At 42.4% G+C, this 20095-nt stretch overlaps 1 protein-coding gene across 1 annotated transcript in view; it reads left to right on the top strand.

The window, feature by feature from the left end:
- cers4a (ceramide synthase 4a) overlaps positions 1–12307 on the top strand; it is a 30997-nt gene extending 18690 nt beyond the window's left edge. The window contains exons 9-11 of the mRNA XM_024003695.2: positions 919–1025; positions 1348–1504; positions 5540–12307. Of these exons, the coding sequence (XP_023859463.1) occupies positions 919–1025; positions 1348–1504; positions 5540–5734 (459 nt within the window). The 3' untranslated portion in view covers positions 5735–12307. The remainder of the gene's footprint in view (positions 1–918; positions 1026–1347; positions 1505–5539) is intronic.
- The last annotated feature ends 7788 nt before the right edge of the window (positions 12308–20095 follow it).

Raw genomic sequence — 20095 nt, 5'->3', positions numbered from 1 at the left:
CCACAGACTGTTTTGATGGGTTGTGTGGTTATTTAAGCAAGGTTCTTTGTTTACATGTAGGTCACTGTAAGCTTGATTTGAATACAGGGATTGTTTATTAACATAACTTAATCTTATTATGACCGCGAATCACACTATTTTGTTCATACAGATGTAGGATCTTAATTTGAGCCAATTTGCTACAGTAGGAAAATGATCCTGCAGCAACAGGAAATGTGGATTATGATGTGGATTATAATTAATATACTTTTTTTGTAAGTGTTGATACATTTTTCCATAGGGCAAATCAAGTCTGAAATTTCAAAGTATCATTTTTTTACACTCTCAAATACTCTACAAGTTTTCATTTCCAAATGAAGATACTGCATCTGTAGGTTCATAGCGATCAAACACATATGGTTATATTTTTAGCAATTTTATGTGGTAAAAGGAAAACATGTCTTCGGGGTGAACTTCTCTTAACTCTCCCAAGAGACTTTCCGCTCTGAAATAGAACTCCTATTATCACATGTATTCCTAAAGATGTTTTTAAATGACCTCAGTAAAGCAGTGTAGTATTGCCCTGATGTTATCTCACAATAATCATTGTCTCCATCATCTTGGACCTGATGAAATCTGTATGGCTTGTCATGTCAGGATCCAGGCGTGACATAATGCTTCCTTTAGAAGCAGTCAATGGGAGACATTGGGTCAGAAGGGGACATTGGTTGTCAGTGTGTGCTAGAGAAAACCACTCCATCAGCGAGTATGGACTGGGAGATCATACAATATGTTGGAGAACAGCATTACTGTATGCTATCATTTGTGCAGCCATATTGGTCAACCCAGCTGGTAACACATAACTGTATCATTACTAGTGCCTCATGAGGGTCGTGAATAAGGCCAACTGAAAGGAGTATTATTATATTTCACTTACAGTCTGCCAAGATGTTCAACTACGCTGGCTGGAGGAAGACATGTGACACACTGTTTGTCATCTTCGCCCTGGTCTTCCTGCTAACACGACTAGTGGTCTTCCCTGGCAGGTGAGACTGGAGGCTTTCTCACAGTCAATTGACAATTTATTAGGAGTGTATTACAAAAGTCAATTATAATAAAAGTAGTAATAAGATTACTCAGGGTCTATCCTTTTCTGACAGTTTACACTTGTAACTCAAATGTAGGCCTACATGCAAATATTCCAATACATCCGATGTACGCACATCTCAAGTCAGAACATAGCACATAGTGTGTACTATAAATCAGTTAAGGGAATGTGTTCAGAAGTATCAATTAGAGAATGTTAAAAATGCAAGGGTTGAGGTTGGATTYATTTCCAGTTTTCTATGCCCCTTCTTTCCCCTTCAGAATAGTCCACTCCACCCTGGTTGTGTCCTTGGATTTCTTCCAGCCTTTCTTTGGCTACTACTTCTTCAATGCCCTGCTGTTGGTGCTGCAAGCTCTGCACATCTTCTGGGCCTGGCTGATCCTTCGCATGGTCTACAAGTTTGTCTTTATGGGCAAGGTCAGTAGACTAAAGTCATTATCTGCCTTACTGCCTTACAGTTTCACGAGCAGCAAACAAAACTAGAGGAACTCCCTCATCCCAATCTTTCTCAGATTCCAAACAATATTTACGTAGCATAGACTTCAGTGTCTGATGCCATCGTTCAAGCGCACCCTGAGACTCTGGGTGATATGCACTTGCCACCCGGTGCGTAATTGACAAGGATTTTAACACCTGCTTGAAGAGCTTTGATAGGAAATTGGTACCTTGATCACTTTGTACCACCTTAGGTAACCCGAATGTCGTGAAGAATTMAATTAAGGCTTTACTCACTACCGGAGCTGTAATACTTCTCAGAGGAATGGCCTCAGGGTATCTTGTTGCCATACACATAATTGTTAACAGAAACTGGTTACCCGATTTTGTCTTCGGTAACGGGCCAACACAATCAACCACCACATGTTCAAATGGTTCACCTATGACAGGTATTGGACAGAGGAGCGGGAGGAATAACCTGATTTGGTTTTCCTGTTATCTGACGTGTGGTATGTCTGACAGAACTGAGCCACATCTTGTTTTAAACCTGGCCAAAAGAAATGTCGAAGGGTCCGATCATAAGTTTTGGTAATTCCTAAATGACCAGACCACTGGTGATCATGAGCAAGGGATAACACGTTTTGTCGAAAGGCTGTAGGAATCACTATTTGGTAAACAACATTCCAGTCTCCGCCCGCGTCAACATGGGATGTCCATTTACGCATGAGGAGATTACCATCAATGAAGTAAGCCACGTTCTTCTTCTTTACCTCTTCCAATGAGACACCACTAGAAAAACATTTAGCAAGCTTGTTGTCAACCTTTTGGTTAGCAATCAGCTGCTCACGAGTGACTGGTAACTGTATTGCATCAGCAATAAGTTCAACATACTTCGATTCTTCCCCGGGCTGTTTGTCAGAGGTGATCAGCTTCCCAGAGGTAGCACACAACCCATCCTCTTGATCAAACTCTTTGAACAGAACAGTGTTTGACAAATCTATCACGTCACCCACTTGTCGTGCCTGAGCACGAGTGACAGCACAAGCGGGGAACACATGTGGATAACTCTGTGCCAGCTCTTTGGAGAGAGAGTGGTCACTTTTATCCAATACTTCCAATACGGGTACTACCTTTCCTCCMGCAATATCGTTACCCACTATAAAGGTCACACCTTTTACTGGCAACATAGAACGTACCCCCACACTGAATATTCCACTGATTAACTCAGTGTACTTTCACAAAGTGCAACGGCACAAAACCCATTTCAATACCCTGAACAAACACACTGGAACCACAGTATGTATCGTCGGATAAGGGCAACACATCAGACAATATAAACGACTGCGCCGCACCAGTATCTCTAAGGATTTTAACCGGACGCTGAGACGCTTCGTCATTCGCTAGGGACACAAACCCCTTGAAAATGAACGGTTCATAACCGCCGTCGGGGACTGAGACTTTCAAACTACATTTACCCTGAGGCACCTGTTTCGTTTCAGACCTCACAACCGTACGAATTAGACCAACACCTGTTGGCGGCTTGGCACGAAGAGGCAACCCTCGTTTGCGTTTTAGCAGGAAGCAATCATTAATCATATGTCCCACCTTATGACAATAGAAACAGAGACGCTCATTTTTCTGGCGTGTTTGATATACTGCTGCTGGCCGACTAGGACTAAAAGTAGGCAATTCAGTGGCTCTACTCTCAGTATGAGCCGAAAACACACTCTTGTGCGTCAACACAAACTCGTCTGCCAACACAGACGCCTCTGACAGGGAGGATACTTTCTGTTCGTTTAGGTAAACTACAATCCGTTCGGGTAAGCAATTTTTAAARTCTTCCAACAAGATTAACTCCCGGAGAGTTGAAATCAGTTACCTTGCTAGCAGCATGCCATTTATCAAACAGATATCCCTTGTCTCTAGCAAATTCCACATAAGTCTTACTAGAAGACTTTCTATGAGACCTAAATCTCTGTCGGTATGCCTCCGGCACAAGCTCATAGGCGCAAAGAACAGTAGCTTTGACCACTTCATAATTCAAACTGTCTTCAAAAGGTAGCGCTGACAAAACCTCTTGGGCTTTACCAGTTAATTTACACTGAAGTAATAGGCACCATACCTCTTCAGGCCATTTCAATGCTACGGCTATACGTTCAAAAACACAAAAATAGGAGTCAACCTCTGACTCTCTGAACAAAGGTACCAAGGKAATCTGCCTACTAATGTCAAAAGTGTTGGAAGCTCCAGTTGGTGAGGACGCCTCACTAACAGTCACAGCAGGAACGAAGGCCAGCCTCGCTGTCTCTGCCTCCAGTCCCATCTGGCACATTTTGTACTCCATCTGRCGCTGGTCTCTTTCTTTTTCTGCCTCCATTTTACACATCTCCAAGAGTCTCCCGCCTAATTTGGGCTCTCTCTTCCACCTCCAGTTGGAACTGTATTGAACGGACATCCCTCCTGGCATCACCGGTTGACTGTGGGGAGAGTGGATCAAACCGGGGCAATGTGGCTGGAGTTCTAGCCTCGCCCTCAGACACCAACGGGCTTAGAGGAGCAGCAACATCCCCTACAGGGGTAGTAGYCTCAGGCAGCGGTAATACAAGCACCTGCTCTTCCAACAAAACATTTAACACTAGCTGTTTAACCTCCGCCTTAACTACACTCTGCGGAATCGATACAGAATAATGGTCAGCCAAGGTCTGTAAATCAACTCTACGACATTTGTCAAAAACCTCCCATGAAGGGTTATCCAAAAAGGATTTCAAATCAAAAGTAGCCATCTTGAACTACCACACAAGAGCCAACAAATAGCAAACACTAATGCTACATCAGCTATGACGCTCAACACTGAACACCACTATAACAATCTACACGAGCGGCATGGGTGTCAGTAATGACAAAATCCCAGACAAGCCCCCACTTATGTTACGAATCCCTTTGGCCCGACAGTCTAGGGGGGATGGTAACGAGACCCGTAACATAACTCATGCAAAGTATAATAGTGAAAACGTAACAGTGAGAACAAAAAACCACAGACAACTAAATTACCATCAAACACTCATGGTTTATTTGGTAAACACACAGAAAAAGGGGTGCAGGAAAAGGGGCTAAGCTGGACCCAAGGAAAGAAACAAATATCCAAAAACACCACTAAGCTAGACTAGCCTACATCAATACAACTAACTAACCAAAAATACAGGGGGTGGTCCGCCCAGTTCTAACTAGTGTTCTTAGACAAAGTATTCCTACGGGAATACGGTAGTGTATGCCCATGGGCGACTTGTCTTGGTACCCCCTTTTCCCACCATCAAACAAACAGTCAAACACTATACTCACAGGGTAACGGACAAAGTGACATGTAGTTGCATAAACAAGAGATCTACAGAGAGATTGCATGACAGAGAGATTGAGCTCCAGAGATAACAACTGAATGGGTTTTTAAACCAAGGGAAAGGGGTTGTGATTGGGTAATGGAAACTGGAGGAGGTGTGTCTTCTGATTGGTGACTGATTGGGGAATGATTATTGCCACCTGTGAGGGGAGAAGGAGAGAAAAGAAATACACACACACAGGATACACTCACAGGATACCTGTATCCGTAACACTTACTAATAGTGATTTAATCGGATGCCATGATACAGTAGAAAAGTAGATCACATGCTCACTCGTATTATTTGTCAGAAGTAGTTGGGCGATGAATCATCTTAGGAAAGCCCACAATMAAATAAATGGACAGTGCACCATAAATATGCTTCAATGATGCTTTCGTTCAACTGCGGCCAAAACACATCCGTACAAAGAATACATTCGTCATTGAAGATGATTATGGTGTACTGTCCATTTCTTTCATTGTACACCTTGGAAGTATCACAGGGGACTGCCTTTAAGGCATAAGTGTTTGTAAGATGTATTGGCATTATCAATACATTCTGTGCTATACCATCTGGTTATGTTGCGTTTGTTGATTTCTTCTGCAGCCTTAAACGGTCACTTACATGTATCTTTATGCTGTAGGTGGAGAAAGACGAGCGCAGCGATGAAGAAAGCGAGCCAGAGGAGGAAGAGGAGGCAGAGGAGGAAGAGGAGACTAGCTGGGAGCAAAGAAAGGGTGCACTCAATTCCAAATTGGCTTCGCTTGCCAACAATTGTGTCCTGAACAACCTGACCAACCAGAGAAATATGAACAGCAGACTGCCCAAAGCCAGATAGTACCACTCTCTTTTCGCACTAGGTTAAACTTAGAATGTTTTCCTCTCCTTCCACAGTATGTGCTGGTAAGATATAATTAATTTATATGGCTTACATATTACCAATGGGGTCCATTTATGATTTTATGAATGGTTTCAGATAATATTTCACTACGTTTGGAGTACATAACTGTTCACTGCGCTGTCAAAATAATGGTCTGGTCAAACAAGAACAACACTGGTTTTACTTTAAGATGAAGTATGTTTTTCTAGATTTTATATTTAGAATCGATTTGTTTTTGTTTGGATTGTGTGGAAATAGTTAAAGACATGAACTAAAATCAAATCAAAGTTTATTGGTTGCGTACACCAATTAGCAGATGTTATGGCAGGTGCAGCGAAATGCTTGTGTTTCTAGCTCCAACAGTGCAGTAATACCTAGCAATACAAAAAGCAATACACACATAATCCAGAAAAAAAAGAAACATTTAATTWWATTTTTTTAATTAAAAATGATCTGAATGAGCAATGTCAAAGACTGTTATATATATACAAACAGTACCAGTCAAAAGTTTGGACACACCTATTCAATTATTATTATTTTTTTTACTATTTTCTACATTGTAGAATGATAGTGAAGACATCAAAACTATGAAATAATACATATGGAATCATGTAGTAACCCAAAAATTCCTTGATGACTTGATGACAGCTTTGAACACTCTTGGCATTCTCTCAACCAGCTTCATGAGGAATGCTTTTCCAACAGTCTTGAAGGACTTTCCACGTATGCTGAGCACTTGTTGGCTGCTTTTCCTTCACTCTGCGGTCCAACTCATCCCGAACCATCTCAATTGGGTTGAGGTTGGGTGATTGTGGAGGCCAGGTCATCTGATGCAGCACACCATCACTCTCCTTCTTGGTCAAATAGCCTGAAGATGTATTTTAGGTTGAAAAACAAATGATAGTATCACTAAGCGCAACCCAGATGGGATGGTGTATCGCTGCAGAATGTTGTGGTAGCCGTGCTGGTTAAGTGTGCCTTGAATTCTAAATAATTCACTGACAGTGTCACGAACAAAACACCCCCACACCATTACACCTCCTCCTCCTTGCTTCACGGTGGGAACCATACATGCGGAGATCATCTGTTCACCTACTCTGCATCTCACAAAAACAAGGCGGTTGGAACCAAAAATCGCAAATTTGGACTCATCAGACCAAAGGACAGATTTCCACTGGTCTAATGTCCAATGTTTGTGTTTCTTGGCCCAAGCAAGTCTCTTCTTATTATTGATGTCCTTTAGTAGTGGTTTCTTTGCATCAATTCGACCATGAAGGCCTGATTCACATAGTCTCCTCTGAACAGTTGATGTTGAGATGTGTCTGTTACTTGAACTCTGTGAAGCATTTATTTGGGCTGCAATCTGAGGTGCAGTTAACTCTAATGAACTTATCCTCTGCAGCAGAGGTAATTCTGGGTCTTCCTTTCCTGTGGCGGTCCTCATGAGAGCCAGTTTCATCATAGCTCTTGATGGTTTTTGCGACTGCACATTTTKCGGATTAACTGACCTTCATGTCTTAAAGTAATGATGGACTGTCGTTTCTCTTTGTTTATTTGAGCTGTTCTTGCCATAATATGGACTTGGTCTTTACCAAATAGGGCTATCTTTTGTATACCACCCCTATCTTGTCACAACACAACTGATTGGCTCAAACGCATTAAGAAGGAAAGAAATTCCACAAATAAAATTTTAACAAGGCACACCTGTTAATTGAAAGGCATTTCAGGTGACTACCTCATGAAGCTGGTTGAGAGAATGCCAAGAGTGTGCAAAGCTGTCATCAAGGCAAAGGGTGGCTACTTTGAAGAATCTAAAATCTAAAATATATATTGATTTGTTTAATGCTGTTTTTGGTTACTACATGGTTCCATATGTGTTATTTCATAGTTTTGATGTCTTCCCTATTATTCTACAATGTAGAAAATATTAAAAATAAAGAAAAACCCTTGAATGAGTAGGTATATGAATAGAAAGGTGTGTACAGCAGTAGTTATATTGATGAGCTATGCGTAGAATACAGTATATAGATACAGTGTATAAAGTGGGTGAAACAGTGTGTAAACATTATGAAAGTGACCAGCGTTCAATGACTCTGTACATAGGGCAGCAGTTTCTTAAGGTGCAGGGTAGAGTACCGAGTGGTAGCCGGCTGCAACAGTGATTAAGGTTCAGGACAGGGTCCTGGGCGGAGGCCGGCTAGTGGTGACTGTTTAATAACAGTCTGATGGCCTGGAGATAAAAGCTGTTTCTCAGTCTCTCGGTCCCAGCTTTGATGCACCTGTACTGTCGTAGCTGGATGAACAGTCAGTGGCTACTGGGTCCTTGAGGATCTTTTAGGCCTTCTTGTGACACCAGGTGCTGTATATGTCCTGGAGGGCAGYCAGTGTGCTCCCGGTGATGCATTGGGCTAACCGCACCACCCTCTGGAGAGCCCTGAGGTTGCGGACGATGCAATTGCCGTAGCAGGCAGTGATACACACCGACAGGATTTAGATTTTGTTCATTTATTTAACCTTTATTTAACTAGGCAAGTCAGTTAAAAACAAATTCTTATTTACAATGATGGCTTACCCCAGCCAAACCGTACCCCGGACGATGCTGGGCCAATTGTGTGCCGCCTTATGGGACTCCCAATCACGGCTGGTTGTGATACAGCCTGGATTCGAACCAGGGTCTGTAGTGACACCTCTCGCACTGAGACGCAGTGCCTTAGACCACTGCACCACTCGGGAGCCCAGGATGCTCTCAATGGTGCATCTGTAGAAGTTTGCGAGGGTCTTCGGGGCCAAGACAAATCTCTTCAGCCACCTGAAGTTGAAGAGATGCTATTGCTCCTTCTTCACGACGCTGTTTGTGTGAAGAGACCATTTCAGGCTGTCAGTGATGTGCACGCCGAGGAATTTGAAGCTTTTGACCCTCTCCACTGCGGCCCGTCGATGTGGATGGGGGCGTGCCCTCTCTGCTGTCTCCTGTAGTCCACGATCAGCTCCTTAGTTTTGATGACGTTGAGGGAGAGGTTATTRTCCTGGCACCACTCCGCCAGGGCTCTCACCTCCTCCCTGTAGGCTGTCTCATCATTGTTGSTAATCAGGCCCACCACTGTTGTGTCGTCATCAAACTTGATGATTGAGTTGGAGGCGTCTGTGGCAACGGAGTCATGGGTGAACAGGGAGTACAGGAGGGGGCCCCCGTGTTGAGGATCAGCTTGACGGAGGTGTTGTTGCCTACCCTCACCACCTGGGGTCGGCCCGTCAGGAATTTCAGGACCCAGTTGCAAAGGGAGGGCCCTGAGCTTAGTGTTGGGCACTATAGTGTTGAAGGCTGAGCTGTAGTCGATTAACAGCATTCTTACATAGGTATTTTTCTTGTCCAGGTGGGATAGGGCAGTGTGCAGTGCAATGGCGATTAACTCTGGTACAGTCAAAGGGTGCATTCTTATATTMCCTCCAGTGTGTCAGAGTGCGCTCTGGGTCGTACGTAAATTCAGAGCGTTGTCAGATTGTCAGTTCTTAAATTCAGAGCGTTGTCAGATTGTCAGTTCGTAAATTCAGAGCGTTGTCAGATTGTCAGTTCGTAAATTCAGAGCGTTGTCAGATTGTCAGTTCGTAAATTCAGAGTGTTTCGCTCTCGGAGCGTTCAGAGCGCACACTGGATACTCTGGCCGAGGAGTAGGGTTGATCCGAGTGTTCTGACCTCAACGGCAGTCAAGCACCCAAGCTAACTGACTAACGTTGGCTAGCTTGCTAGCTACTTCCAGACACAAATGAGAGAACACTTCACTCTGACCATTTTACTCCCCCTAGCAGAGCTGGTTAGGCTGTTTTCATGTTATCCAGAGCGTTGGTGACTGTAACAAGTGTGTCAATACTTCCCTGGATAATTTATCCCTGGATTTTCTTTTTAATGAAAAATMGTGGAATCTGGATTTTTACAAAACCCAGATTAATCTATGGAATTCTTATTCGTTATATCAACCACTGTGGCACTAATAACACATGTAAGATAATAGATTTTGGATAAAATTATTTATTTATTGAACAAGTAGCTTTTTATTGAAATTAAGGATATCATAGGCAACAGTATGACAGCCTCTAGATTGAAATGTGCAGATAATATAGCTTTGTAGCTGATCGTTTTCAATCAGACAATTTTGTCTGTGGAAGCTAATACAAACTTCCCAAAAGTGCTCCAAATTGTAGAGGATTGAATTGGTCATATTACTCTTGTTGGAATGGTGATAGCACCCTCTAGCGAAGATTTGTTAGGAAAGGGTCCCAAGTAGAAGTTGCTATAGGATTGCAGGTGACAAACACAAAACGGACCTTAGATCAGTATCTTGGGCTAACTACTCCTGCTCCCTTATAAAACATTTTACAAGTAAAGCCTTGGGGAAAAAATATGATGTGTTTTTCTATAATCAATGTGACAAAAGAGAAGATCTTGCAGCATGTTTCTCCACAAGGTGTTTTACTCTGTGCTACTGAACTTTGTTATTTTGTGCCTTGGCTGCTATTTTTTTTGTACTTTTTCTGTKACAAGCACTTATTATGTAGCTCTATGTATTAGTATAGCTTTACAAACTATTGGGAAAAATCTTCACTTGCTGCTCTTGTTCAAAGGGTTTTTATTGAGAATCTGGACAGCCATCCAGTGCCTAGGTACAGCTGTTTGATTTTTGATTTTTTTTTGGTACAGCTTAATTTGAGCCAGTTTGCTACAGCAGGAAAATAATCCTGCAGCAACAGGAAATGTAAATTATTATGTGGATTATAATTATATAATTATAATATTAATGGACATTTTTAAAAGGGTTGATACATTTTTGTTAAGTGAAAATCAAGTCTGAAATTTCAAAGTGGAAATTACAAACTTCAGAAGCCTTTTTAAACCTAAAATAAACAACAAGTTTTAAATGTTGCATGTCATTGCGCTTTCACTCTCTCTCTCTCTCTCTCTCTCAAATCAAATTCTTGATACACATAGAAAACTGTTGAGCGTGAAAAACCCAGCAGCGTTGCAGTTCTTGACATACTCAAACCGGTGCYCTTGGCACCTACTACCATATCCCGTTCAAAGGCCCTTAAATATTTTGTCTGCCCATTCACCCTCTGAATGGCACACATACACAATCCATGTCTCAATTGCCTCAAGGCTTAAACATCCTTCTTTAACCTGTCTCCTCCCCTTCATCTACACTGATCTACACTGATAAGAGGAATTAACAGTTGACATCAATAAGGGATCATAGCTTTCACCTGGATTCACCTGGTCTGTCTATGTCATGGAAAGAGCAGGTGTTCCTAATGTTTTGTACACTCAGTGCATAGTCTTGTGAGTGTGCATAGAGTCAGTGCAAGATAGGGTCAGTGCAGATAATTAAGGGTTCCCCGGACTAACTATTTAGCAGTCTTATGGTCTGTCTGTCTCGGAAACTGTTGGTCCGAGAGCCGATGCTCCGGTACCGTTTGACGGACGGTAACAGGGTGAACAGACTATAGCTAGAGTCTTCATACATTTTTCGGGCCTCCGCTGTGTCCACTGAGCTGTTGGGCTTGCCCTGCAAACTCATTGGATAACGCTGAGCAGGCCTCTTGCTAGCTGTCACTCAAATGGGGCGCAGCACAGCTTCAAGAAAACAGTCATTTTWGGGATTTCATTGCTAATTGAGGTAATTCTGCTCATCCATTATGCATGTATGAACTACACATTGACACATCCAGCCCAAAGCAGGAGGTTTAAACAATTATTTTTTAGTCGTCAAAGTAGCGGAGCATGTCTTTAAGATCTTACATCTTTAGGAGAGCCATGTAATGTAACCATGCTGATGGGTACCCTCAAAATGTGAGAATGTTTTTGGTTCTGTCTAAATCTATACGTATGGAATAATGTCTGGATCAATACAAATTTACTATTCATATAACTGACATGCACTTTTGCAAAAAATATGTCTAGTTTGAAATATGGCAAATCGTTCTTGCACTGAAAGCATGATATTACTGTGCAAGATGGGGGCTTGAAATTACCTGTAATTTTCTTTCGCCCAGAGATGTCAATCACAACCATCTCTATCTGTCTCACACTGAAATACACTAACTAGCACGGTGCCACATCTGTATGTGCTTGATGTGTATCAGGCAAATGACAATGAGGATCAGATGAGTTGACTAAAGCACATATGGACCACGGTAGGAACACACTTCTTTGTTACCAGGGTCCGTGTGCCTCACTCTCTGTACTATTGTCTCCAGTATGGCACGTTCACACTGAGTGTCTGTGGATTTTTATCTGTGGTCTGTTTCTAGAGCACCAAAAGGGCTGATACACTCAATTACTCACTTTAATCATGATTATTGGATGTTTCTTTTATTAAAAGTTCAACTATTGCAACAAGAGAAATGCCAGGGTCATCATGTCAATAACATATGACTGGTCTTTTTGTTCTGCGTATCATGAATGCACACACCCCATAAGTTTGTTCACTCTGTGGCCAGTTCAACACAATCAATAAATGACTTTTATTGAACTATTGATACATTTGTTTGTACCTTTTCATTCGAAAGAAAAATCAATAGCTGAAAAGTGCTTAACCATTTCAATATATAAATATATCTTATGTTGGTGAGAGGGAGTTGGTGAGAAGAATGTGAACTTCAAACTAGTTTACGGGCAACTCACCAGTGTCTTGTGACCGAGCGCATGGTGACACAGCCARGGAGAGGCCCAGGACAGGGTATGGCATTGTCTATTCCCATGCAGGTGTCGATATAAGGATCCATCAGTACCATGTTGGGGAATGCTTTGTTCATCTTTCGCTCGCTCAGCAGGTAGATCTGGCCATTGATTGTGGTGCATCCACCAAAGAACTTTCTGTCCAGACARTCTTCTTCTAGAACTGTCCATTCGTCTGTCTCCACATCCAGCCTTAGCGCCTGGCCTATCAGGAGATAGAGGGCCCCGTTGAGCTCTGTTGCGAAAAGGTCATACCTACGGGACATACAAATCTATTTTATAAGGAACCTGTCCCAGACAAAAGTTTGTTGGTGCAAATTCTGAGTTCACTTACCTGACCAGGTCCCATTGGTCCTCCTTCACCAGGTATCTCTGAATGCCGCTGTACACCTCCCCATTTCCATCCAGTCCACAAGCCACATAAATACACAAACCCAGAGTGACGGTGGCAGCCCTCTCCACAGCCCGCACCATGGGGCTGACCTCCTCCCAGCCCTCTGCTCCCAGCAACCACTTCTTCACGTGAGCTTGGACTTATTTATATTACAGCATATTGGATGACTGTCATTCAGATTACATTCCCCTTGTTCAATGTAACGTCGATAGGTTTAGGCTACAACATGATGCTACAATTTGCCCTATACCCATCATGAGGTTTCTACAACCTAGCCCATGAATGAAAGGTTACAACGTATGTGCACACAGGTTGAGAGAAACACTTGAGATGACAGAGATTGACACATTCAATACCGCCTTGTACACTCTTGCCTGCATCTAGCTTATCTAGGGTGTAATCATTAGTCCAACAGTTGCAAACAAGAGTTTCTATTGGACAAATGCAGGTATTATTTTTATCCCTGTTTCGTTTGCTTCCGTTTAAGAATCGTTTTTCAACAGAATCGGAGGAATGAATACACCCTTGATCAAGCATGAACACAGTTCACTTTCATAGCAGCCATGTTGTATTCCTTCTCGCCTCTATGCACTCTCCTCCTCTCACCTTCTCCCTTTGTTTGTGGACTTCAATGAACAACACATTGAACACAAGGATCCAACACATTTAACCCTAACCCCTGTATGTGACCAGGCGAAAAAACCTTTCCAAGCCGAACCAGATCATAACCGCTACACACAGCCTACATCGTTGTCCCCATATTAGCTAAAGTAACATCCTAGTCAACATAGCTAATAGAACTAATGCGTTAGTAAACCCACTACAATCATGCAGAACGTTACAGTGTATAGTCCCGGTGGCAATAAATTAATAAAACCAAAAGCTTACCTTGACTTGGAAGAGTTCCAATGTTGTCTTGGAAAGTCATAGCCAGCTAGCTAACATAGCATCCCTCTGTTTGAGCTGGGTGTTCGAGTAACTGTACTAGCCAGCTGCATTTGCGAGTRAAGTAAGTGAAACTGAAAGTGAAAAAATAAGTGATGAAACCTCTTGCTTCTCCTTCATTTTTTAAGAAATTKATTTGTCTTTCTCTCTCTTTGAGTCAACTACTACCACATTTTATGCACTGCAGTGCTATCCAGCTATAGCTTATGCTTTCAGTACTGGATTCATTCTCTGATCCTTCTCTGATCCTTTGATTGGGTGGACAACATGTCAGTTCATGCTGCAAGAGCTGATAGGTTGGAGGACATCCTCCGGAAGTTGTCATAATTACTGTGTCCTCTGACTACACCATGGTGCTACCCTACAGAGTGCTGTTGAGGCTACTGTTGACCTTCATTGCAAAACAGTGTGTTTTAATCAATTATTTGGTGACGTGAATATATTTAGTGTAGTTTTGTCTAAAAATGATAACTTTTTCAATGTTTTACAATTGATATTTTTATGAAATTCACTGAGGAGGATGGTCCTCCCCTTCCTCCTCTGAGGAGCTTCCACTGATACATACTCCTGACAACATGTTTAAAGCAGTGGCTACCCATCATTCAGGGCAGAGCCCCACCTGTTTTGAGCCCCACCCGTTTAGCTATAAAATAAATACATATATATATATATATATATCTTGACTAAGGCAGCTCCAAAATGCAGGTGTTTCAACCTAGCTCAGTGCTTTCTGTGGTTGGTGGGTCAGCCAGCGGAAAATACGGTGCGTAGGAGTTTTTTAATGTTCTCTAGTTGCGCCGTGATTGGCTCAGTGTTCTGTCACTTATGAGGACACTACGTTACCGCAAAATCTACAGGGAGAGCTCGAAAATTCAAGACCCTTGGGTGCTGCCATAGAGTTACATTAGAAGTGCACATCCAAGAAGGCTCAAGGTCAGTGGCCACAGATACAATTAAGTCAAATCAGGTTATATCTACAATAGCTTTGACATCATACTTTCAAAATCATAGCTAGCAAGCTACACAAGCAGTCATCGTCATGAATTAAGTTGACAATCTACTGGCAAATCCTTTTCAATCCTTTTCATATCAAGAGAAATTATAGATAAAACGTATCGGTGCTTATCGGCTGTTGGACATAATGTCATAGACGTGTGTATAGGTGGCAGGGAAGTCAGGCGCAGGAGAATCGAACTTGGTAAAATGGAATAGTATAATAACTTAAAAAACATAGCTCCAAAACCATGACAATAATCAAAACAAAGTGGGTACAAGGACCCGTCGCACACCAATACAAACAACACAATAAATGCACAACAAACAATCTCTGACAAGGACATGAGGGGAAACAGAGGGTTAAATACACAACAGGTAATGAATGGGATTGGAACCAGGTGTGTAGGAAGACAAGACAAAACCAATGGAAAATGAAAAATGGATCAATGATGGCTAGAAGACCTGTGACGTCYACCGCCGAGCACTGCCCGAACAAGGAYAGGCATCGACTTCGGTAGAAGTCGGCCCCAGCAGCGCGTCGACACCGGCCTCGGGGACGACCCGGAGGACGAGGCGCAGGGCGATCCGGATGGAGACGGTGGAATTCTCGCAGCAGGGAAGGATCTAACACGTCCTCCACTGGAACCCAGCATCTTTCCTCCGGACCGTACCCCTCCCAGTCCACGAGGTACTGAAGGCCCCTCGCCCGACGTCTCGAATCCAGGATGGATCGAACAGAGTACGCCGGAGCCCCCTCGATGTCCAGAGACTTCGGCAGAAGTCGTGACACATAAACATTACACAACAACTTGGAAATCGCAAATTCAACAATGAGGGGTTTGGAAAGTCATCCAACTCAGAATTCCAAGTCGGGAACTCAGGCCTCTTTCTAGAGCTCCGACCTGAAGATCACTGATGTCATGATTCCAACTTGTTTTTTTCAGAGTTCCCAGTTGTCTTGAAGGCACCATAAATGCCCGACTTTAATGACTGGAAAAAGATGGAAGGAACTCTGCAGACTTTACTTTACAGACTTTAGAGTACAGAAGAATCAATAATTTATAGATGTGCAGATTGTGCCAAATACTTTGCAGACTATTCAGATTGGAATGGTAATGCATGAAACCATAACATTTTACTTAACTACAACTTCTGTTTAGAACCTCAGCAGCTTTTACGTCACTTTGAACAGCGTTTGGAGTAAGCAGTTTCTGTTGCAACAAACGAAACGCTTTGCAACAGAATACACCCCAGGTCAAAGGTTAACTGTTATTGAACTGACCGGAAGAGCAAAAATGGCGGTGAGTTTGTCAGAGAAGAAAGAGGAAGCGAGACACCCCACTTGCTGTTTTTTTCGGGACTCCCAAAAAACACACCACTTGGATATAACTACAATCAGAAGTGACTTCTCGTAGCAGGTTAGGAGAACATTTTCACTAACCCTAACCCTTTTCCTAACCTTAATCTTTCTCCTAACCTATTATGTGAATTATCCTAACCTGCTACGAAAAAGTTACTTCCAGTTGTAGCTGTATCGAAGTGGTGTGTTTTTAGGGAATTTCATTTTGTCCAAATGAGAATCTCCCCTACATCTTTACATTTTGTGACTGGCTTTAATATACTTTCGTTACTCACCAAAGTAAAGACGTTGAGTGCTGATGAAATTTGCTCTGCTATGCGCAAGCTGCAGGCTATCTCTGGTCCATGCGCATGGGCGACAGCTAGTCTGATGCTAACTGAAGTGCTCAAAAGTCATTTATTTCGTTTATTTTACAAATCACAGCCAGGGTTTGAACAGTGTTTGAGTTTTATTGAGGTCCGGAAGGGGTGGGAGTGATTTTCTGTACAATGAGACACTTTAAATGCTATTTGGAGAACAGCAAAAACAATTTCAAAAATGACCCCAGCCATTATCACATTGGCTGCTGTAGGTTCATCCACCACAGTCAATCTACAAACACATAGCATATTAGCTACACGTTGTTGAACGGAACAAAAACCTATGACATTTTTTGAACTATATTTTGATGCCATTTTAATGTAGGCCTATAGGGAAGATAGTCCATGTGATATGGAGATGTTCATATTGGAGTATATCTCATTTTTTGTAAGTTCCTAACTTGTTTGATAAGATTAGTACAGATTTTCTCAAGAGATCCAACATGGGGCCCGACCTCAAGTTTGGGAACCACTGTACTAAACTCTCTCTCTGCTTGCTTCCTTTCTATCTCTGTCTCCTCTGCTTCCTTCTGCATGCAGTGCAGCCTGCCTCAGCCTCACCACTGAGCGCCACATCACTGTCTGTCTCAGTAGCCTACTCTCTGTAAAGCAAAGTTATTATAAGAACTTAGTAGGGTATATTTTGCTCCTGCAGAGGTAGGCTCCGTTTAACATTAGCTTCTTACTTCATCCTTCTAGCTGGCTAAGTAATACTAGCCAGAGCCCTTTAACATTACTGCAATAGAAGTCTTGCCGGCAGCTAGCCACCTGACTGACTGACATACTGTACAGTGCCTTCAGAAAGTATTCACACCCCTTGACTTTTTCCACATTTGATTGAATTGTCATTTTTTTGTCAACGATCTACACAAAAATGTAATGTCAAAGTGGAAGAAAAAATTCTAACATCTGTAAAACATTCATGAAAAATAAAACACTAATATATCTTGATTAGGTAAGTATTCAACCCCCTGAGTCAATACATGTTAGAATCACCTTTGGCAGCGATTATAGCAGTGAGTCTTTCTGGGTAAGTCTCTAAGAGCTTTCCAAACCTGGATTGTGCAACATTTGCCCATTATTCTTTTCAAAATTCTTCAAGTTCTGTCAAATTGGTTGGTGATCATTGTTAGACAAACATTTTCAGGTCTTGCCATAGATTTTCAAGCAGATTTAAGTCAAAACTGTAACTAGGCCACTCAGGAACATTCACTGTTTTCATGGTAAGCAACTCCACTGTAGATTTGGCCTTGTGTATTAAGTTATTGTCCTGCCTAAAGGTGAATTAATCTCCCAGTGTCTGGTGGAAAGCAGACTGAACCAGGTTTTCCTTTACAATTTTGCTTGTGCTTAGCTCCATTCTGTTTATTTTTTATACTGAAATACTCCCCAGTCCTTAATGATTACAACATATACCCATAACATGATGCAGCCACCACTATGCTTGAAAATATGGAGAGTGGTATTCAGTAATGTGTTGTTTAGGATTTTCCCCAATCATAATATAGGACAAAAGTGAATTGCTTTGCCACATTTTTTGCAGTATTAGTATTACTTTAGTGCCTTATTGCAAACAGGATGCATGTTTGAGAATGTTTTTATTCTGTACACCATCCAAAGTGTAATTAATTACTTCACCATGGTCAAAGGGATATTCATTGTATGCTTTTTTTTACCCAACTACCAATAGGTGCCCTTCTTTGCGAGACATTAGAAAACCTCTCTGGTCTTTGTGGTTGAGTCTGTGGTTGAAATTCACTGTTGAGTGAGGAACCTTACAGATAATTGTATGTGTGGGGTACAGAGAAGAGGTAGTCATTCAAAAATAATGTTAATCACTATTAATGCACACAGAGAGAGTTCATGCAACTTATTATGTGACTTGTTAAGCAAATTTTTACTCCTGAACTTATTTAGGCGTGCCATAACAAAGGGGTTGAATACTTATTGACTCAAGACATTTTAGCTTTTCATTTTTTATWAATTTTGAAAAATTTCGATAAACATCATTCCACTTCGAAATTATGGGGTATTCAATCAATCAATCAAATGTATTTATAAAGCCCTTTTTAAAATCAGCTGATGTCACAAAGTGCTATACATAAACCCAGCCTAAATCCCCAAACAGCAAGCCATGCAGATGTAGAAGCACGGTGGCTAGGAAAAACTCCCTAGAAAGGCAGGAACCTAGGAAGAAACCTCTCCGGAAAACAGGCTCTGAGGGGTGGCCAGTCCTCTTCTGGCTGTGCCGGGTGGAGATTATAAGAGTACATGGCCATTTAAGGCCAGATTATTCTTCAAGATGTTCAAACGTTAATAGTTGACCAGCAGGGTCAAATAATAATCAGTGGTTGTAGAGGGTGCAACAGGTCAGTACCTCAGGAGTAAATGTCAGTTGGCTTTTCATAGCTAAGCATTCAGAGGTCGAGACAGCAGAGAGAGACAGAGAGAGAGTTGAAAACAGCAGGTCTGGGACAAGGTAGCATGTCTGGTGAACAGGTCAGGGTTCCCTAGCCGCAGGCAGAACAGTTGAAACTGGAGCAGGAGCACAACCAGGAGGACTGGGGACAGCCAGGAGTCATCAGGCCAGGTAGTCCTGAGGCATGATCCTAGGGCTCAGGTCCTCTGGGAGATGAGGGAGAGAGAGATAATTAGAGGGAGCATATTTAAATTCACACAAGACACCAGATAAGACAGGAGAATTACACCAGATATAACAGACAGACCCTAGCCCTCCGGCACATAGACTATTGCAGCATAGATACTGGAGACTGAGACAGGGGGGGTTGGAGGACACTGTGGCCCCGTCCGACGATACTCCCGGACAGGGCCAACCAGGCAGGATATAACCCCACCCACTTTGCCAAAGCACAGCCCCCACACCACTAGAGGGATATCAACAGACCACCAACTTACTACCCTGAGACAAGGCTGAGTATAGCCCATGAAGATCTCCTCCACCGCAGAAGCACATATTGTGTGTAGGCCAGTGATTTTAAAAAAAATCGCAATTTAATCCATTTTAAATTCAGGCTGTAACACAACAAAATGTGGAAAACATCAAGGGGTGTGAATACTTTCTGAAGGCAATGTAACTATAAGCGACTATTTACTAGTTGTGGACTCATTCTCCGACAGTCAGTTTTTGTTTGTTTGGGGGATGTCTGTGCACAAGGCAGGCGTCACGGGACGGTTGTAAAATACCCTTTTGTCCGGCATCTCTCAAACACTGTCAGCAGCGTTTCTAGTTGCCTACTTGAGCAGACCGCGAGCTGTGGTAGTTCGTTTCACATCGGCCCTCTGCCTGTACCGCTAGAGGGTGGAGTTAGCCGTTTGAGACTGGTGAATGTGCTGAAAAAGTTCAAAATCTGGAAGGCAAATTTCGGGGGACGCAGGAGAACTTTCACTGTTCATGAATCTGCCATTCGTTCGCAAAGAGGCAGGCATGATTTAAAAAAAATGGAACCTTTATTTAACTAGGCAAGTCAGTTAAGAACAAATTCTTATTGACGGCCTCCCGGTTAACAGTGGGTTA

The sequence above is a fragment of the Salvelinus sp. IW2-2015 genome, linkage group LG16 (genome assembly GCF_002910315.2).
Source record: "Salvelinus sp. IW2-2015 linkage group LG16, ASM291031v2, whole genome shotgun sequence".
NCBI classification, from domain to species: domain Eukaryota; kingdom Metazoa; phylum Chordata; class Actinopteri; order Salmoniformes; family Salmonidae; genus Salvelinus; species Salvelinus sp. IW2-2015.
Note: the sequence above shows the minus strand (reverse complement) of the source record. Positions and strands in the feature narration are given on the sequence as shown.